At 66.0% G+C, this 20,934-nt stretch overlaps 1 protein-coding gene across 1 annotated transcript in view; it reads left to right on the forward strand.

The window, feature by feature from the left end:
* The first annotated feature begins 1,490 nt into the window (after positions 1-1,490).
* Positions 1,491-20,934, forward strand: part of NOTCH1 (notch receptor 1) — a 45,571-nt gene continuing 26,127 nt past the window's right edge. Inside the window, exons 1-2 of the mRNA XM_082843412.1 lie at positions 1,491-1,717; positions 3,457-3,538. Coding sequence (XP_082699538.1) covers positions 1,657-1,717; positions 3,457-3,538 — 143 coding nt within the window. The 5' untranslated portion in view covers positions 1,491-1,656. The remainder of the gene's footprint in view (positions 1,718-3,456; positions 3,539-20,934) is intronic.

A 20,934-nucleotide genomic window follows, 5' to 3' on the forward strand; every position in this document is an offset into this window, starting at 1 on the left:
CACTGACCCCAAGAGAAGTTACCCCAGGCTCTGAGAAGCGCCCAGCTTCTGGGAGGCGGCAGGCCAGGGTGGCTCCAGTGGCAGCTGCCCGGGGGCCTGCACCGGCTGTCCCTCCTGTGCTCCCAGCAGCAGCCCAGCTGCCACCAGTGCCCCGCAACAGGTGTGCCAAGAAGGGCGGGCTGGGGTCAGGTGTGCGATCTGCCCACGATCTGGCAACCCCACTCTGCCCACCTCTCTGGGCCTCCCTGGCAAGAGCTGCTTCTCAGCCAGCCTCTGGGATTTCTGCATTCCTGAGGGTTCTCCTGCCCCGGACCCTTTACCTTGCTAGGTCCCTCTCAGCCTTTAAGGCTCCCCTTTGGTATCACCTACTCCAGGAAGCCCCCACCCCCACCCCCAACACAGGGTGGTGCCCGTACCCAGTGCGAGGCTGTAATCTTTGGTTTAGTAGGGTTTATGGCAGGCATTTTGGACGCCCAGCACTTAACCCGGGCTGGCACAGGATGTCCAAATCTGGCATCGTGGTGGAGAAATAAATCATCTGGAAGGAGCATGTGGGAGGGGCCCAGGGCTGCGTGAGCGCTAGCACCAGGTCTGCTCGGCCCACGGGTGCTTTGCCGGGCTCCTTAGGCTGGAGGCGCCCGAGAAGGGGCAGGACAGTGACCAAGGGGCGTCTAGAGGTGGGGCCCTCCTGGGGGAGCTGGTGCGCAATCCGTCTGGCCAGGCGTCAGGCATTGGCCCCAGGATGCCTCCTTGGGGGCACCCAGAGCCCCCTTTGCAGAGGCTGTGGCCCTGGTACCACCATCCCTCAGGGTCAAGTGCCCCGACCTTCACAGCCACGGGTGTCTGGGCTCGATCTCTCAGAGGCTTAAAGTTGCGACCACGGGTGCACCCAGTACTGCCCAGGGCGCGACTTCTCCCAGAGCTCGCCTCCCAGGGTCCCCCAAACGGGGCTTCGGCAGCTCCTCCCCACATGCCGGGGCCCAGCTCCTCGCGGGGCACGGCCTCCCGCAGGCTCCCCTTTCCCCACTCGCCCCGCGCCTCCTTCGCTATTGAGATGTAAATCATTGTCAATTGTCGCCGAGCACGGCTGAGGACAGAGCCGGATCCTTCCGCAGCCACGGACCAAACTTTTGGCCTCCGAAAACTTTCGAACGAGAAGTAGTCCCTAGGGCCGGGCCCCGACCCCGCTCCGCACCGCCGCGGCCCCCAACCCCGGAGGACCCGGGTTCGGGACGCGCGCCCCACCCCAAGGAGGTGCAGGGCTGGTCCAGGCGCGCGGAGGGGCGCGGCCAGCGAGGGGGCGACGGCTGCGGAGGGATCGGCGGGGGCGGGACCCGGGGGCGGGGCCGGCGGGGCGGGGGCGGAGCGCACGGAGGCCCAGAGCCTCACTAGTGCTTCGGCCGTGGGAGGGAGCGCAGGGGTGCGGGGCGCGGGGCGCGGGGCGCGGGGCGCGGGCACAGCGGAGGAACGATCGCGGGCGCGGAGACGGGCCGGCGAGGTCGCGAGAGCGCAGCGTCGCCCTCCAGCCAGGAAGGAGAGGGCAGTAGCGGGCCGCCACCGCCCGTGGGACAGTCCGGAGCGCGCGTGTGCGCCCGAGCCCCGCCGGCCGGGCGCAGGAGGCCGCCACCGGGCGCAGCGGGCAGCCGGCGGGCAGGCATGCCGCCTCTCCTGGCGCCCCTGCTCTGCCTGGCGCTGCTGCCCGCGCTCGCCGCACGAGGTAGGCGACCGCCCGCCGCGAGCCCGCAACTTTCCGCGCCTTCGGAAACTTTTGGCAGCGCCCTAGGCGCGCGCCCCGGGTGGCTGGGAGCGGGCGGCCAGGGTGGGGAGGGGGACCGGGCGACCTGGGGCAGGGTAGGGGCCGGAGTCCCGGGCTCGGGGAGAAGGACTGACCCTCCCCTGCTCCGCCTGCCCCATCGGGGCGGACTCACGCGGCTTGCTCCTGGAACCGAGTTTGGGGCCAGGTTTGAAGCCGGGCTTGGGCCTCTGGGGGCCCGGGAGACCCAGTCCTGGGCTCGTCCTTCTCCAGCCGCGCGTGGGGCTCGCCGCCGGGGCGGGCGGACGAGCTGCCTACTACTTTTCGGTTTGAATCGAGTCGGTTTTGGTTTCCTGTTGCCTTGGGGCCATTTATCTTTTTTCTTCGCCTCTTGCCCGCGCCGGGGGCGGATGTTGGGGCGTGGAGCGTGGAGCGTGGGGTCCGGGGCGCCGCGCTGGTCTTTACGGAGCCGCACTGCCGGACCCGGCCGCCGGGCGTGGTGGGCAGAGGGGAGTTGGGCGGGCCCGGCGGGCCCGGCCTCCTTCCCGAGTAAGAGAGTTTGCGCAGGGCCGGGGCGAGGGGCGCGGACCCAGGCGACCCCGGGCTCCTGGCCGCCCCGCCCGCGGTGTCCCCTCCCCACGCCAGGTCGCTGCCCCCATCCCGGCTCAGTTTGGGGAGGGGGGCGTGTGTGCGGAAGACAGCTGCTACTGATGGGACTTTCACTTTGTGGAGTTCAAGTTTGGAAACCTGGCGGGGGGGGGCGGCGGGGGGGGGGCGGTCATTCCTCTCTCCACTTCACATCAAGAGGATCTCCGAGGAATCGGATGGTGATTAATTCTTCTCTTCCGCTAAAAGTTGGAGGGAGCATTAGCTCCCCGGTTCCTGAAGTTAGGGTTCGGTGTCACACCCCGCCCCGGCCCCCATGGGGGGCTTCATTACATAGCCCTGGGAAGAGGAAGAGGCGGGAGCTTGACTGGTTGACCCCTTCCAGGGAATGGGGTCGAGTTCCTTCCAAATGGAGCATCTTCATCCCCCTCCCCTGGGCGTGTGGAGGGGGGGGCTGCCACTGAAGATGCCCGCCCTGGGGAGCTGGTATTGGGTGTCGGTGGAGGCGTGGAGGCGCGGCCCGGTCCCTGGGGTGCAGTCCCGGTGCCCCAGGAGGCGGCCCTGGCGCGACAATGGGCCGCTCTGATTCCTCCAGCCGGCGCTTTGTTGGCGGGAGGGGCAGCGGGCCTTGCAGCTGTCGCATTTTCCCACGAGCGGAGGAGCTGAGTGTGGCCAGGGCTGCCCACCCCCCACTCAGCGCCGCCCCCTCGAAGAACTTGTTTGAACAGCAAGACAATCCTGGTGGTTGGATGGCAGCCTCAGCCCAGCCAGGGTCCCCAGTGAAGACGGGGTGGGGAGTGAGAACTTCGGGAGCGTGGCCCGGGGTCATCCCAGCTTTCCTCCACTGCTGTCCCCGAGGCGTCTCAGGCCACCCCGCCTCCACTTTGAGCATGACCTAGCCACCTGCCCCCCATCAGCGGGCTCCCCCTCCCTCCATCGCTGACCCCAGAACTCTGGGCGGAATGTTAAATCCCCTTGGGGTTCACGCCAGGCTTCCTGGGGCCCCCGGCCCCCAGCAGCCGCATGACAGGAGGTGAGGGGTGGGCAGTGCCCCTTGGGGTGCTGGCCAGGCTGACGTCTCCCTTTGCCTCCCCCAGGCCTGCGCTGTTCCCAGCCCAGCGAGACCTGCTTGAATGGCGGGAAGTGTGAAGTGTTCCCCAACGGCACCGAGGCCTGTGTGTGAGTATGCGCCCCTGCAGGGACCTGTTGCTTTGTTGGGAGCAGAGCCCCAGCCTCCTGCAGCGGGCCAGCAGGGACAGAACACTGGGCCATTGTCTTCTGGAGGCGGCCCAGAGGCTGGGCGCGGTCACGTGCTAGTTTTATTGGACAAAGTCTGGCAATTACCTAATCACCAGCAATCATGCTGCGTGTGGAGCTGGCCCGGCCCGTAGAGGCTGGAGCGCTCCCTTTTGGGCCACCTCAGGCACCCGGGGAGCTAGGTGGGGATCGCTGGTGCCCCATTTCTTTCCGGAGCCCCTGAGAAATAATTTGACCTGCCGGGGAGGCGCTGGAGCATCTGCAGAGAGGCCCAGCCCTCACCGCCCTGCCAACCGCCCTGCCAACCGGGGGGTACCTCTTCTGGGCAGGTGAGCGCCTCCTGGGCAGGTGATGCCTCAGCAAGAAACTGACCATTTCAAAGCCAAACCCACCCTCCCAGCCCTCTGCCTTCCGGGCCTCTTCTCTGTGGCCTCAGGTGAGGTTGGGGAAGGGAAGTTGGAACTCGTCTGGTTGGCCGTACCCCCCTCCGTTGGGGGTGGGGGTGGGAGTGTCTGCCAGAAACTTGGTTTCTGTCCCGGCATCTGCAGCTCTGGCCTCCTAACCGGCTGGCCCTTCACCTTCCCAGCCTTGGGTCCTCAGCTGTGAACTGAGGTCTGTGGTCGGGTAATCTGGTTAGAATCTCCTGCCTGGCCGCCTGCCTCTGAGTACCAGTCAGCCTTAGGGAAGTTTTTCTGCTGTGGCTGATGCCCTTCAACTTGAGTTCGTCCCTGATGGGAATAATGAGGAGGTGCTTGGTGGCTGGAGAAACGCCCCCCTCCCCAGGCTGCCGGAGTGGCGCGCCCTCATTCCAACTGCTGAGGACCCATTCCCTTGACAACCCCCAGCCTGGCTCGCTGCTGCCCAGCCAGTGGGCAAGCAGCCCCTCCTTCCACTGCCTCCTACCCTCCCCAGACTGAAGCCAATTAAGCAGGTCTGTGAGCAGTTTAATGGACAGAGTGCATTGTGTCTTTGTCAGACGCTAATGAATGCGCACTACTTTTTTTTTTTTTTTTTTGCTTTTTGGGGGCCTTTTTCTCCTGCAGAAGCCTCACCGACGCTTGATGCCCTAAATCTTGTTTCCTTTCATTCAGAGACCGACAGCTGGGATTCAGTGGAAGTGCAGTGCCTATTGTTGGGGAGGTGGATTAATGCTGGGTGATTAATTATGCGTGGCTTCCCAGAATGCAGACTCCTTCCCTGCCGCCCCTCGAGCTCGAGCTCCTGTGTAGGGGCGGGGGGCAGCCTCCGCGTTTCTGCAGAGGGCTTTGGGAGGGTGGGGGGCAGTGCTGTGCTGAGGAAAGTGGGAGCAGTCTCTTCTTGTCTGATCGGGGAGCCCGGACAGCCCGGGGCCAAAGCTCCAGCCGCGTGTTGCCTGGGCGGGGCAGGGGGTGCCTTGGGGTACATGCTGCGGCGGCTTACTCGCTGGCCTCAGGGGATGGGGGTGTGCTCTCCCACTCTCCAAGCCCGGGCACTTTGGGAGTCCTGCCCCCCAAGACGGCCAGGGATCAGGGCTGTGGTACCGGCCTTTCTCCTCCCTTGGGCCCGGCGCCCCGCCCCCCCCCTTGCCGGGAAGCCTGCCTGTCTGGCCTGGCACCCGGCCGGGCTCGGCACACAGAGACCCCATTGTGCACACCCCACAGAGCCACTTGGAAGATGAACGGAAGCGCCGTCCTCGGAGGCCGCACCACTGGGCATCCCGGGTGGGAGGCAAGGGTATCAGAGCTGCGACCGGCTGGCCGGTCCCGGCTCTGCAGAGGCATGGGTCCAGGCTCACTGGGCAGTTTGGGGGGTGCTGCGGCCACCCCGGGGCCTGTGCCTTCCCGCTCTTGCCCATCACCCACCGTTGCACGGAGGCCCCAGGAGGTCTGCTCGTCGGGGAGGCCCTGCTCTCCTAGCTGAGGGGGAGCCACTTTGTCTCCTCAGAGGTGTCCGGGTGCAGGCTTCTGGGGCCCTGCTGACCTGGCTGTGAGTTCCAGCTTGGTGGCATCCAGCAGGACCCTCAGAAAGTTCCTAGACTTTCTTGTTGACTTGCTGGCTCCCGCATGGCCAGGGCGTGGGAAATGGTGGTGTCATTGTGCCAGGCGCGTTAATAGCAGGTGACTCATCTGTTTCCACCCCAAAGAGAAGGAACCTTCCCCCGAAGCTGCCAGTCAGGTGTCTGCAGGGCTCAGGGTGGGAAAAAGAGGTTCGTGTTGGTGTGAAGGCCCTCCGGGAGGTCACAGAGAGCCCGTGCCCGGCTGGCCAGTGGCCGCGGCGGGAAGGCTGCGTGTCCCCATGGGCGGGGTGCTGTCTCTGGACGTTGGCTGTGTGTGGTGGCCCGGGGGCCGCCGGGGGAGGCTGGTGGCCCGGGGGGCAGGCTGAGGCGGGTCTTTGCGACCCCCTGCGCATCTCCAGCCTCCGTGCCGTCCCATCAGTGCTGAGGAGATACCGAAGTGGGCTCCCCCTCTTTCCTTTTGATTGGGGTGGCGGTGTGGGAAGGCCTCTGGGGGCTGCCATCTGTGGGGTGAGCGTGCGTTTTCCGTCTGAAAGGCTTGTTGGTGGGGGGGTGCTGCCCGGTGCTGGGCTGGGAGCTGAGGCCCCAGGATGGCTCAGATGCTCCCCCTGCCTGCGAGAAAGTCAGAATTTTACCGGGACGTCTTCCAGGTGATTGCAGAAGTGGGGTGCACCGTCGTCGCACCCAGAGTACCTGGGAGGGAAGTCCGGCCAGCCAGCGTGTGGCGGCCCTCAGCTTTGGCCGATCCTGTATTTGAGGCCTGGCTTTGCCGCCCAGTGGCTTCGTGACCTCAGCTCATCGGGTCACCTGAATCCAGACCCCCCCCCCTCCCGCCCAGTCTGTCATTCGGGGCTGACCCACGATTGATCTCTCGGTGATGCATAAGGTTGCGTAAGAGGGGCACGCAGCAGGCACCGGGCCAGGGTCCGTTTCCTCCCTGTCTTCTCCTTTTGAGTTGATGCTGCTGGTTTCAGGATCCTCATTTGAGGGTGTTTAGTTGGCTAACGAGTTAACTCAGAGAGCCCGAGAGGTGCGGCCTGCTGGGCCCGAGCGGCGTGCTGCCTGGGAGGCGCCGGCCAATTCGGAGACTTCCTCGCCCGCGATGGCTCCTATCAGTGTCTCTTCCTCGTTTGCTTCTGCGGTTCTGCGCGCCTGTCGCGTGCTGGGCTCTCTTCTGGACTTGGGCACCGTGGGCTCAGGGCAGACACAGCCCCTGCCCTCACGGAGTCCACTTTCCGGTGTGGGGGCGGGAGAGGCAGCGTGAACACGTGACGTGTCAGGTGGAGGCGAGCACGGTGGGTGGGGCTCGGAGCAACCCCGTAACCATGGGATCAGGCATGTAACGGAGCACAGAGAAGGTGGCCCTCGGCCCCAGCATCACACAGTGCAGAGTGGAGCCCAGCCCTAGCTCTTTCTGCAGAGCGTGTGTTCCTAACCACTGCCGCATCCTGCCTGCACTGCCCCGGGCCCTCGCTGGCCATTCTGTGAGGAAGCAGGGCGGGGATGGCAACTTCCCTTAAAAGAGGAGGTTCAGAGGGTCGGGTGGAAGTGACTCGGCTGCCCGGCTGCAGAGGGATGGAACGTTCTGCGTCTCTGTCACCTGGTCCGTCTGTTTCCAGTGAGTCACCTGCGAGCCTTGGGCGAGGCGTGGGGTGGGGGTGGGGGGAACAGGTTAATTCTCATCCTCGCTCCTAGGCTGAGAGCAAACAAGGTCTGTACAGGACTTCCTCTGTTTATGCAGAGCCCGGGCTCCAAGGACGCAGGGTTAGAAAAACACACGGTAAACGCACAGCGTCAGCTAGAAAGCTTCACCTCCTGCCTCTGACCGCACAGGGACATCCAGGGACACGCGATCTCTGCAGGAAGGTGCCTTCTGGGGCCTGGCCCTGCCTCTGTACAGCAGCCAACGTTTTTCCCATTGAGAAAATAATAGTGACGTGTTTTAACAAAGAGAAAAAAGGAAAACTGTGCCCTCAGCTGGAAGAGAGTGGGGCAGGGCAGATAGCTGATGGAGAAGCTCTTCATCAGGACAGCTGAGTGGGGTCTGGCTGGCGGGGGGCTGGGTGCTGGGACCCCGGGAAGCTGGAGTGAAGGGCCGGGGGGGCAGGTCCGGAGGGCGTCACGGCTCCACTCCCCGAGTGCTGGGTGGCGGTCCGAAGGTCCCAGGAGAACTGGGACTGGCTGTCTTCCTCATTGACTGTGACCCTGATGGGTGGCCATGGCTGTCGCTGGCAGGTGGGGCCCACTGGGCAGTGCCAGGCTGGGCTGAGGGGCTGCGCCCTCCTGGGGTGGGGAGGGCACCTTTCCTGCTTCATATCTTGTCTATAAATAGTGAAAGGATGTGGCTCTGCAGAGTTGATTGAGCGCCCTGATCGCTTTCCTCAAGAATGTAAAGATGAGGCCTCCACACACAGACAGCTGCTTTTATCCGGCCTCAGAAAACCCCCGGCAGACTTTTCCTCTCCAGGCTCGTGCCCCCTTGGGGTGGTGGCCAGCTCTGCTTTTCTCTACACCCCCAGTTTCCCCAGGTGGGGAAAGCTGAGGCTGAGCGATGAAGAGGATGGGAAAGGGGGTGGGGATGTGAGGCCAGCTTGCATCAGCTTCTGCCTTCATGTACGGGCATATCCAGAACTTCTCAGACTCTTTCCGGAGGCTTTAATGAGTGGCTGGCTCCGGGGCATCATGACTGTGGGTCAGGATGTGTTTGACGGTCCCGAAGCTCCCGGCGGGGCTGTCTCTGGTGGGCCCCGCCTCATGCCCCGCCGCAGACGACCTAGCAGATACAGAGCCAACTGGCTCTGGTTTGCTGTGCCCCTTCGGACTCGCGTCTCCTTTCTGGGCCCCAGGTTCCTCATCTGTACGTGAGGGTGTGGGGTTAGGTGGCCCCTGGAGCTCCCTTCCAACTGCATCCCCGCAGGACCCTGGGGTGTGCCTGTAGATGCCAGGATGGTGGCAGTGGGCAGCAGCGTGGTGGGAGAGAGGTGGAGAGGTGGCGTGGAGAGGTGCCCAGGAGTCAGACCTGGCTGTGCAGCTGGGCAGCTTCTGCCGGTCTGGGGCCAGCTCTGGGCTCTGGTGTCCTTACTGCCTGGCCCGCTGGGCTGGGGACACACCCACTAGAGAGGGAGCAGTGATTGACAGGTACTGCAGAGGAGGGGCTGGCAGGCAGAGGAAGGCCCTTTGCCAGAGTGGCTTCTGTTGGCTTCTCCCCCGGCATCTCCTTCCTCGAGGCCTTGCCGCCCTCCCCGACTCTGCTCTCTGAGAGCACGGGGAGCTGACGACTAGACTGGGGGGCATCGATATTTGCTTTTAGGTGGTCAGTTGCACACATCCTAAGTTTTATGATTTTAGCTGTTTAAAGTGTACATTTCAGTGGCATTCAGTACATTCACAAGGTTGTGGACCCATCGCCCGTATCTAGTTCCAGAGCTTTTTCATCACCCGGCACAAAATCCCATACCCATTAAACAGGCACTCGCCTTTCTCCTCCCGCCAGCCCCTGGCGAGCACTCATCTGCTGTCTGTCTCTGGCGTTACCTGTTCTGGACGTTTCACACGCGTGGAACCGTGCCTCTCCTCTCTCTTACCCGTCTTCGTTCACTCAGTGTGCGTGTCCATGCCTCGCTCCTCTGGGCGCTGGACTTTACCTGCCTGAGACTGTCAGGGACTGGCTGGCGGTGGCACCAGCATCCTAGTCTGTATGTGGTCTTGGACAGAAGTCCAGAGGGGGTGGGTGTTGGGGGTGGTGGACGTGCGGAAGGCTTCCTGGAGGAGTTGGTGCCCATTTCCGTGCCTGTGTGGCCGCCCGCCTGGCAGCCGCGGAGCCCCTCGAGTGGGGCCCGGCACGTATTGGGTGTATTCGTTAGGATGGCCCAGCGTGCCCGCGGTGCCAGCCTGCTCAGGGCTCCACGTCAGCTTGCGGCCTCGGCTTCTGCCCCTGGGCCTTGGCTGGCGCCGGCTGAGCGCCAGCGGGCCCAGAGAAGGGGCACCAGGGCTCCAGGGCCAGCGCCCCACCTGCCCGGCGTCAGCGTCAGGAATGCGAGGGGAAAGCGGACTTTTATTGAGCACTTACTAGGTGCTGGGGCTGGGGCTGGGGCTGGGCGGGCAAGGCAGACGCAGGCCCGGCCTGTGCGGAGAAGGAGGCTCGTTGTTTCAGAGCCAGACTTCAGGGCAGACGCCTTAACTGCCTGTGGTGCGAGGCCAGTGCTGTGGGCACAGCCCACCCGGGTGCCCCAGGAGTGAGCGCACCGCGGAGACAGCGGGCAGATGGGCTGGGACAGGTCAGCAGGCAGTGCAGCCGCAGGCAGGAGAAGCAGCTAGGGGCGGCGGCGGGCGGTAAGGCTTCGGATGTGAGACCCTCGGCCCCCGCCCACATCATCTGCCTGCTTCCCGGCCTCTCCCTGGGGTGGGAGCACATCCTTTCCTGGACCCTCAGGGTCAGCTCAGAGTTACTGGGTGTACCCCTAGCAGGGGGCACTTCAGCCTTGTGTGAGAGGAGAGAGGGCCAGGGGTCTGGCCCTTCGCTCTTGGCCACAGATGGGTCCCCTCCAAGTGGCCCTCGGGGCTCAGGGAGGCTCCGTGTCTCCTCCAGGGCGCCAGAGGGGCCCGCAGGCCCTTGAGAAAGTGGCCCTCCTACGGTGTTAGCATCATCCCGGTGGGGAGGGTCGAGCTGGTCCCCGCGTCACGGGTGGGGGTAGCTCTCTGTGCATCTCTGGGACGCATGGAGCTACGGGAACAGGACCCCTGCCCAGGGTTTCACCACTGAGTGGTCCCTTCTTGCTGAGGGTCTCCTCCCGCCCCGCACCCTCTGCCCCTGCGATGGGAGCATTCTGGGAAAGGGGGCCCTCGACCTCGCCGTCCACTCCCCCAGGCTTGGGGGCAGGGGTCATCATCCCGTCGTCCACACTGTGGAGTGTATGAGGTCAAGCACTGCCTGCTCCCCGCTCCCTTCCTGACACCGAGCTGCTGCCTTGAGTGGGCACCCATCATGTGGGGTGTGGACACCTCCAGAGGGCCCGGCCTCTCCTTCCAGGCAGCGCGCCCCACTCTGCGGCTCAGGCCTCCCGGGACCCCCTGCCACGTGCTGCACTGGGGGGTCTTGGGCTCTCCTGGGCTGGGGCTGGGGGCCGTCTTCGGAGGTCTGACCTGGAGCCTCTCTCCGCCTGAGCGATGGCGGCGGCCCTCTGGGGCCCTCACGGTTTCCTGGAAGGAGTGCCCGGGGTCCTGGCTCCCAGCGAGCCTTGATGGGGGCGGGGGATGCCCTGGGGAGGCCTCACCTCCAACGCCTACACGGCGGTTCCCAGCCCTGAGAGTCGCTCGGGCGGGCCGCCAGCCCCCGCCAGCCTTCACCTGGGAGTCCTTGCGGGGCGGGTGCCGGGCGCACGGAGCCCACCCCCACCCCACGGCTGCCCGGGGACAGGTGGGTGCCGGGTGGGAGCCGCTTTCTGCGGCAGTAGGCCAGGCCCAGGCCCAGCTCTGTTGTCGGGACTTTCGCCAAAGAAACGGCCGCGTTGTGACCCTGCCGCGCGCAGCCTGGCCTGGCTCCGTGAGGTGGGAGCCTCATCCCCGCCCGTCCCGCCTGCTCCGTCTGTCACGGGCTGGGTGTCAGTCGTGTGTCTCTGAAGGGCTTGAATTGGTTGCTCTTCTCAGCTGGGTAAACGGTCCCTCGTCCCTCTGTTGACACTGTGATTTGCTGAACAAACTCTCGCCGCACAGGTGGCACGAAAGGCCAGCCTCACCCAGCCCAGCCGAGGGCTCGTGCAGGCGGGTCCCGCGTCGTCACATGGACCTTAGTGTGAGGGCGGTGGGCCTGGGAGAGGGGCTGAGGGTCTGATACACGCTGGATGGGGGACAGACAGCTGGAGGCTGGGAAGAGCCCCGGCTCTGGGCCTGGTGCCAAGGTGCCGCTGGGGCCCGGGGCCGTCCCCTTCTCCGGGGATCCCTCCCGGCCTCCCGCCTCCTTCACCCCAAGATCATGGGCCAGCACGCGTCACAGCTGAGGGCGGCCCCTCTGCCGAGCCCCGGGGAGGCCCCCGGCCCCGTTTCAGCATCGGCCAGCCTGCTGGGCCCCAGAAGCTGCCGGGAGGTCGTGGCGCTGCCCTGGACCCTGGCCGCCCCGGCAGATCGTCGAGGGCCCACGGGGAACACGTGTGCGAGGAGGTGGGCGGCAGCCTCTGGGAAGATCTGTCAGCACCCCAGCAGCAGGGCCTGGGGCACGGGGACCTGCCTCCCACCATTTCCTCTCTGTTTCGGTTGTTGATAAGCGGAAACTGCACGGTTACTGGAAATGAGAGGTTTGGGGGAGAAGCCAGAGTTTTGAGTGTGCGTGTTTTTCCCTGAGAGCTTTTCAGTAAGAGCGATGCTGAGCTAAAGGCCGGGCTAAGGCGAGGACAGGCGGGGGCCTGGCCACACTTCCGCCCCTTGGGGCCTCCGTCTCCCGTGCATCCAGAGGGCTGGGGGAGGTGACTACCTCCGGGCCTTCTGGGTCAGCCGAGGGTCTCATTACCCCGCTCCCCAGGCCGGTACCGGCTCCTAGGGGGCAGCCCTAAAGGGCGGGGCTCCCCTCACTTCCTCCTCCGGGGTCAGGATGTCTGGCAGGGCTGTGTGTCCCGGCACCCACCATGGCAGGGGCCCAGGTCACGGTGGCCTCCTCCCGGGTGGTCCAGGGCCCAGGGCACTTGGGTCCAAGTGCCTCCAGCATAGGCACTCGGCAGGTATGTGGTGTGCGCGCCTGGTTGAGGGCTGGAGCCGTGGGCGCGGAGCAGGGAGTGGAGGCAGGTGGGCAGATCCAGGTTTCGGGAAGGCCCGGCTTGCAAGACACAGGGAGGCTCGGTCTGAGCCGGTTGCCCAGCACTGGGCTTCCCCCGTCCCAGCACGCTGCTCCCGCCTGGCCGGGCTGGGATGGTGCGGCCACGTCCGTAGCGCGGCCTGTGCTGGGCTGTGTGACCTTGGGCTGCTCACTCACCTCTCTGAGCCCCCCTATGAGAAGTAGCACAGGTCGGCCCCACGTGGTGGCCCCGTGGATCGATCCTAATGGGACGCGTCAGCGTAGCTTTACTCCACCCTGGAGCTCGTTCCTAACACTCCGAGGCCTCGTCCAGAAAGTTCTCCTGGAGACTAGCCGAGCTCAGGATTTGGGCAGAAGGTCATGCCCCACCCAAGAACCCACTGCTTTCCCCACAGGGAAGAGCCCCCCAGACGGCCCTAGACCCATACCAACTGGCCCAGGATGCCCGGGTGGCCCCAGGGCGTGACAGTGCAGGCCTGTCCCACGCAGGCCTGGGTGCAGCTGGCAGGATTCTATCTTCTGGTGTTTCCTGGGCCCCCCGGTGCCTTGGGGACTGTGCTGGGCCTGGGGTGAGAGCAAGGGCTATAAGTGGATGGCCAGGGGTACCATGGGCCCGTGTGCAAGCCTGGGGAGGGGGCACAGGAGCCTGGGGGGCACGGGAGCCTGGTGGTCTGCCTTGGGTGGGGTGGGTGGCGGTGGGCAGGTGGCCTGCCTGAGCTGGGAGAAGGGTCCAGAGAGAGGGGCGCTGGTGGTGGGCCCTGGGATCCCACGGAAGCCTGCGCCCTGTGCTGCGGCTCAGTCAGGGGCCGGCTCTCCTTCGGCCTGGCCTGGGGATGGCTGGCTGTGGCCTCCGTCCCCTCCGTCCCCAGAGCCAGACAAGACAGGAAGGAAGGCCACGCAGGCACTGTGGGTGAGGGTGGTGACAGGTGTCCGGTACTGGTGGGGCCCTCCTGCTGCCTGGAAGGGGTGCGGGGAGCTGGGGCCCAGAGCGGTCCCACCCACCGGCTGGGAGCTCCCCAGTTCCCAGGCTTCTCACCCAGACATCCCCCCCAATCTGGGGTTTTGAGTTTCAGCTGATCTTGTGGGGTTGTAAGAATGCATTGTCTGCTCCGGCCCTCCCGGTCTGGGGAGAGCAGGCGGTCAGGCAAGAAATCCAGGCTGCTGGGGGCAGGGGGCGGGGGACAGCTGGGGCGCAGGGGACCCACACACTCCTTCCCTGCCCAGGGAGCTCCTTCTGGCCCTTTAGCTGCCTCTAGGGGGCGGCTGTGCTCTGACTGCGCCCTGGTGGCCGGCGTCGGGCCACCCTTGGGGGCAGGAGAGGTTAAGAGCTGAATTCAAATCCAGGTGGTGCCGTGGGCGTAACCTGGCTGAGCCCCGCTTTCCTCATCTGTAAGATGGGCCCGGCGTGTCCTCGCAGGGCTGTTTCAAAAGTGAGATGAGACACAGCTGGCAGAGTCCAAGTAGGTCCGGGAGTGCAGGAGGTGCTGTCCACAGTGTCTTCCTTCTGGGACCCATGTCAGGGGGTCCTTGGTGTCCTCCCCCTGCATTCTCGACCAGACGCTGGACACAAGCGGGGCTGCCCCCCGCGTCTGCCCTGGTCAGTGGGAGAGGACAGGAGCGCCGCCGGGCCACCCTTCCCTCTTCCCGAACCTCTGGGACGGCATCTGCTCCTGAGAGCAGAGGCGGGAAGTTGCAGAATGGTTTCTGGCTTTGGTGCGGAGCTCGGTCTGCAGTTGCTGACTTAATTCATCGCGTTTTGGATTAAGCCCTCCCCGTGGCGCCAGGCTGCGCGCGCGTCCACCCCTTCATTGCATCCGAGCGTCTGGGGACGCAGGTCTGGCTCCGTCCTGCTTGGGAGCGGAGGCCCCCGGCAGCTGTGGGGATCCCTGGCAGTAGGGGCGGCAGGCTCGTCCACGTGGGTCTCGGGGCCGTTGGGGTGAGCCCAGGGAAGGACGCCCATTCCAGCCTTTCTCCGGCTTCAGGCTCCATCTTTTGGGGGTGGTTGGTAAATTCCCCCAGCAGAGTGCGGGCGTGGGGGGGCAGCAAGCTTTTCTCACACGCCCAGCAGCCCCCGGGGCTCTCTCGGGACAGCCCGTTCCCGGGACACCCTGGCCCCGTTGGCTGTGCCTTTTACAGTGTCTGGGGTGGGGGGGGCTGGCCAAGCAGCGGCCGTCCCTGCCCCATGGGTGGGTCTGGGTTGCCTCTGCCCGCTGCAGCTGGGCCATCTCCGGGAAGCCGCTAGACCTCTGCACCGGCCCTTCCGTCCCTTCAGACGGGCAATCCACTTCCCACGTCAAGGGTGGGGCAGCTCTGAGCGCCGCGGGGGGCCCTGAGCCACGGGCGGGCATTGTTTTCCCTGCAGTGGGAAAGGTGGCTTCCGTCCCACACACAAAGGGTTTCCCCGTGCTCCAGCACTTCCTATTTCCAGCATATTTTAAACCATCCAGAGATGCAACTTGGGAGAAAGATTCTAGACAAAGAGCGGAGAGTGCTGGGAGCAGCTGCGGGGGCCCAGTGCGCTCCACACCCCGCCCCACCCCGGGGCCAGGTCTCCTCCTCGGCTGCTGCTGCCACTCCGGGCTGGGGACCACTGTTGTTCGGGGTTGGGGTCTGTCTGCACCAGACCTGGCTGGTCCCTTTCCAGGGTCCCCCATCCCTCTGCAACCCTGACTGCCCTTCTCCTCCTTCCCGACGCCCTGGGAGCCAGGGCAGGGACCCCCCCCACTCCCCGCCCCGCCACCGCCCCACACAGCTCTGAGCTGCCCCAGCCCAGCGGCTGCACAGGCTGGAGGGAGACCACAGCTCTGCCAGCTCTGGTGGGCCCCCCTGCAGTCACTTCCTGGGGCAGTGGGGCGGCAGGTCGGGCAAGGGGGCAGCAGTCCCACACTGTAGCCTCCAGACGCATGGAGGGCCGACCACGCTCCGGGCTGACCCGGCACACCCCACCTGACCCGTGCCCTGATGCAGGAGGGGGCAGAGATGAGGGGAGTGCAGAGGGCCATCTTCCAGGGACCCGGCACACCCCACCTGACGCGTGCCCTGATGCAGAAGGGGGCAGAGGTGAGGGGAGTGCAGAGGGCCATCTTCCAGGTGGCCCTCGGGCACAGCAGAGTCACAGCTGGGACCCAGCCTGCCCCTCAGACCGGTATCTGGACAGAGGACCCTGCAGGCTTGAGAGAAACCTGGGGACGTTGCCTGCTGTGGCTCTTCGTCCTGGGGGCTTTGCGGAGCTGAGGGCAAGGGGCCGTCGGAGTCACTGGGCGCCCTCGCACCCTGGCTCTCATGTCTCCCCGGGGGGCTCTGTTCCCCGGAGCTGAGCTGTCCTGGCTCTTCCCAGTGAGGAAGGACCCCAGGACCCTGGGTGGGCGCAGTGGGGGTGGCCAGCAGGTGTCACCGAGCACGCACCCACACCTGCCGTGAGCACGTCATCCATTAGCAGCTGGTGCCTCCTGGAAGGTGTGACCCCTCAACTGGGATATGGGGGGCCTTGGACTGGCCTCTGCCCGAAGGAGCCCAGGACCGCCCCCCACACCTTGGCCAGGAACACAGTTGGGCTCCTTGACCCCGCCCCCTCTGGGGGAGGAGCTGGGGACCCAGAGTCTGGAGCCCCCCTGTCCTGCTCTCTCCTGGCCTCAGTCTCCCTGTTCAGTCTGCAGGTGGCCCCAGTCGCCTGGGCTGGGACAGGGGTCTCAGAACCTCCCGGCCAAGCTGCCCAGGGGTGGGCGGGCCTGCCTGCCTGGTGGAGGGCCTTAGTGCTCTTTGTTCAGTGCCACGGACCACCTCTGGGGAGGAGTGCGGGTACCAAGATGAGCCACCCATGCTCCCTGGCCCCCGTCATCAGGGGCCCTGGTGACACTGGGTTGGAGGCTCCTGGGCAGAAAGCCTGTGAGAGGAGGCTGTGCTGGTGTGGGGAAAGGGCTTCTCGGCCGGAACCCACTGCAGGCAGAGCTGGGCCAGGCTATGGGGTGGGAGGGCCTTCGGCTGTGGGACCCACAACTTGGGGACGGGACCCCAGGTCCTGACTCGGCCTCCCTGGGAGCAGGCAGCTTGGTGGCCCCCAGCTTGGGGGTGGGTGTTTGGGAAGGGTAACACCTCCCCACACACACCTTTGTTGCTTGTGAGTAACCATGCTGCCCTCTGCGGCCAGAGGAAACTTTGGACTTCAGAGGTGGCGGGAAGATGGGCTGGAACGGACGCTGGTGGAGGGGCTGTCCCAGGGGCGGGCACGGGGAGTCTGCCTTCCCTGCTACTCCAGAGCCAGGTGGAGCCAGGTGAGAACAGGATGGCTGCAATCAGCCGGGGGCTCCTTCCCCCTGGGGCTCGGGATGCAGGCTGCCTGCCTGGGGGGCCAGGGCCCAGGGACCCACAGAGCTGTCCCTTTCTGTGGTGGGTGGCACAGCCCCTGCCCACCTTCGGGGTGCAGGCTCCGGGCCCTGCAGATGTGGCCTCCGGCCGGGGTTACAAGCTCGTCCTGCACACCCTGGCCCCCAGGCAGCGTGGGGTGGGGGGGGGCCCTCTGTGCCTGGGGAGCCCTGTGTCCCTCACGGCTTTCCTTAAACAGGCGCACCTCCCTTGGTGCAGCGAACATGTTTCCAGAGACACATCGGTGAATTGCGTGCAGATCAAATCCATTAGTGCTGGCTAGAGCGAGAGTCTCCTCTGCCCACATGGCCAGGTTGCCTCTGCGTGGGGCCTTCTGTGAGCCCACGCAGTCCCCTCGACCCCCTCCCCGCACTCACAGGAAGCCGAGGCCCGGGCAGGCGGGGCACACTGCAGAGCCGGGGCTGGCAGAGCGGACGGAGGCCCCTCTCGGCCCCCAAAGTCCCTTTGACCGAACTGTGTCTCACCCATCCATTGGGGGAGCCCCCAGGATGGCCCTCCCTGGGGCACCTCTGTCCCTCCTGCAGAAGGAAGGAGGCCAGCGGCACATCACTGATCCCCTGCCCCCCCCCCCCACCTCCCGTCCCGGCCAGGGTGCAGGGCCCGTGCTCACCCCTGGCTCTGCCCCACTGGACCGTAAACTCCTTGAGGGCAGAACTGAGTAAATCCCTCCTCAGTACTGAGTCCCTCCCCCTTGGAACTGAGGGGAGGAGGGAGCTGTCATCTGTCCCCTGGGGGCAGCAGATGGCCTGCTTAACTTAGAAAGGAAAACAGCACAATTTAGAATTAGTCCCGGGTGAAAGGGTGAAAGGGTGAAAGGTCGAGGCAACATCTGCGTCGGGATGTTTCTTTCTGGGCTTGCATTTCTATGGAGCGGCGCTGGCTGGCGGGGTGTGGCAGGGAGGGCCGAGCAGCACAGTGGACACAGAGCTCCAGGCCGGTGGGACCACGGCCATTTGGCGCTCCTCCGGGGGTGGGGGTGGGGGTGGGTGCGGGCAGAGCCGCTGTGGGGGGAGCCGGCCCCTCTGCAGCCCCACCTGTCACTCACCTGCCGCTGGCCAGGTGGGGCCAGGACAGGTCACCCCGGCCAGATGGCCAGGTTGTGTGTGGGTGGGAGAGAAGGCCAGCAGAGGGGCAGGTGCTGGGGTGACCTCCTTCCGGAGGGGAGCAAGGCACGGGGAGCCATCGTGGGCCCCGGCTGCCAGGGGTGGGTCCTATCCCGTCTGCAGGAGGCTCGTGCCCCCCCCGCCCCTGTCTCGGGTTCTCCACACGCCCCCGACGGCCCCTGGCCTGGAATCGCACGGCAGGTGTTGGGTGTGGCTTCCCTCTCCGAGCCCGGGCACCTGTCCCCGCCGGGCACTTACACTGACCTGCCAGGACAGGTGTCGGGGACAGAATGGCCGAGAGGCCTTGCTCGCTGGCGCTGGTGGCCTCGCCCGTGTCTGGGCAGCCTCACGGGCCTTCCGCCTGCTTAGGGACGGGTCGGTGCCGTGGGTGCCTCCCAGGAAGCCCAGCACTGCAGCCAGGGTAGGAGAGAGGTGCAGACAGGTCCAGGGGACAGAGGGGGCATGGCTGGAGGCTGGCCAGAGCAGGGACAGGACTCGGGGGGGGGAGGGCGCTGGGGAGCGGCTGAAAGCTGCTCTGCCACCCCCCACCACCCCCCAGGCCCAGACCCTGCCCGCCTGGCAGGGCTTCCTCCCTCCCAGCCGAGGCTCCTGGCCAGACCCTGATCGTACCTCACACCCCACGAAGCACCTGCCTCGGCAGTCCCACCCCCGGAGGCTGCCCCTCCCTCTGGCCCTGCCCATCCCCTGGCTGGGGTGCTGGTGGACGGTGGCCAGGCCTGGGCCCAGCCCCGGAGCCGGCCCGGATGGGCAGCATGCCTTCACGGCAGCGTCCACCAGGCCTGGGCGGGAGTGGGGAGGACAATGGGCCCCTCAGCTGCCGCCTTCTCCCACAGAGGGGCCTCCCTGGCTCCTGCCCCGCCCACTGGGTTGGCGGCCGCCGCGCCCGGCCGACAGCAGCTGCTGCCCGCGTACCCAGCCACAGGCGCACCTGCTCCCCAGCCGCCCTTTGTTCGCGCGGCCGACGCCTGATTTACTGGGTGCGTTTTCCCTCTTGCCGGCCCAGCATGATACGGCCTTACTGGCCGGGATGCCCCCGGTCCAGGCGGATTCTCCCACAGTCCTCCACGTTAGGCTCCCCACTCAGGATGGGACGGAGGGGGGTTGGTTCGGGGGCACACTGCCCCATGGCTGGAGGGTGTGGGGTTGTGCCTCCGAGTGGGCCCTTCTGGTCCACTTGGGAACACGGCTGAGCAGGGAACTGCTCCAGTGGTGGCAGGCCCCGGGGTGCCCGCCCCCACCCCCGGGACCAATGATGGAGGCCTCGCCTACGAGAAGGACGGTGCTGGGCAGCCTCGTGTGGATTCCCCTGAAAGCCGTGGGGCGGGCCCGCCTCATCTCGCCCGTGCGGGTGGGCTTCCCTCCCCTTGGAGCTGGCGGGTTGGGGGCAGGGCCCCGAGGCGAGAGGGAGGCGTGGACAGGACTGGCTCCCATCCCGCTTCGATGACCAGGCACCCTCAGCGCAGCACCCACCGCCTGCCTGCTCCGTCAGTAGCTGGGGAGGAAAAAAGAGCCTTTTCTCCAAGTGGGAGCCGCGGCCAGCTCCCGCCTGACAATGGAGGGCATTGAGAGGTGGCGGAGGTGCTGCCTCTTGGGTCTCCCCCCTCCCACCCCCAGGGCTCTGGGTTCCCAGTGCCGCTCGGGCCGGAACCGGGCGGGCTGTAACTGGATCCACGCATAGTGGGGGTCACACCGCCTTCCCCAGGCTCTGGGGTGTGGCCTTGCAGGAGCCAAGGTGCCAGGGCGCCAGCGGCACGGGGGCCACGTGCTGGGGTCTGTGCCCCTCGCGAGGAGCCAGCCACTCCCCGCTCCCTGAGCGGGCTGGCTCGGGCCTGAGTTACCTCCCCCGGACCCCTCCCAGAGGGCAGCTGGTTTTCTTTAAGCCAGTTGGTTTGGGACTTTCGGCTTCTGGCAGCAGATGGTGGGCCGGAGTGGCCATTTCGCGTCCTCCCCGCCGGCCCTACCCAAGCCACAGCCACAGATAAAAGGCTTCAGGGAGACAGATGCCTCCCAGGCCACGGGGACAGGGGAGCAGCCCAGCTGCTGAGAAACGCACAGACCCCGGCTGCCCGAAACCGCCACCGCCAACCCTGGGGAAGGGCCTCTCCAGGGGCCGCCCCTCCCCTTCTTCCCTGTGCAACTTTGCTTTTAGCCCCCGGGGCAGGCAGGTGGGGAGGGAGGCGGGGGCTGGCATTTGTCGGGGGCAGGGGTTCTGGTGGGCTCTGGAAAGTGGGACGGTCCGGGCTCAGGAGGGCCCTCTCTTCATCCAGGGGAGCCCAGGCTCCTGGCAGCACCCCCTGCTGCCCCGCCAGGCGGGAGGAGGCTCCGCCCACAGGTGCCCAGAGCTGTGGGCCCAGCGTTGGGGCCGCCTTCTCAGGCTGCTGCAGGCTGGGGGCGTTGCCGCTGGGAAGAGTGATGCCTGGCTGGTCCCAGAGCCTTTCCTGAGATTTTTCCTCGAGTGCAAGGCCGCGAGGTGACCTCACAGGGGCAGTTTATGGCCCAGCCCCCAGAAGCCGAGGCGACAGGTGGCTGAGGGGGGCCCTGGGGTGGGGATGGCAGGCGCTGAGCCCTTCCCTGCAGGGAACGCGTGGCCCCAGGCCTGGCACCAGGAGGGCGGCAACCTGCCTCCCCTGCCCCAGTCACAGCCTGGGCAGTGAGTACCCGGGGAGCATGCCGGCCTGCCAGAGCGGTGGTCCTCCTGGACCCCGGCTTCTCCAGCCGGGCAGCGGGCGCCTCTGCTCCTGGCTGGCGTTGCGTGGACCTCTGTCGTGAAGCCTTGACCCCCGCACAATGGAAAAGCCGTGTCTGGGTGCTATGTGTGGGTGGGGATGGGTGCTGACCAGCACGGCCCCCAACGCATCAGACCCCTGACAAAGAACTCCAGGTCGCGAAGAAAACGGGAAGCCAGGCCACGTCGTGTTGGCAGTCGTTTCCACGTTTGCTATCCTATTGATGTTGAAAGAAAAAAAGCTGTGAACTCTTTTATTAACCAAATAACGCACGTTCATTACCGAAAAGCTGAAGAGGAGAGAAAGCA

Source organism: Leucopleurus acutus (assembly GCF_964270905.1).
Source record: "Leucopleurus acutus genome assembly, chromosome: 7".
Classification (NCBI taxonomy): domain Eukaryota; kingdom Metazoa; phylum Chordata; class Mammalia; order Artiodactyla; family Delphinidae; genus Leucopleurus; species Leucopleurus acutus.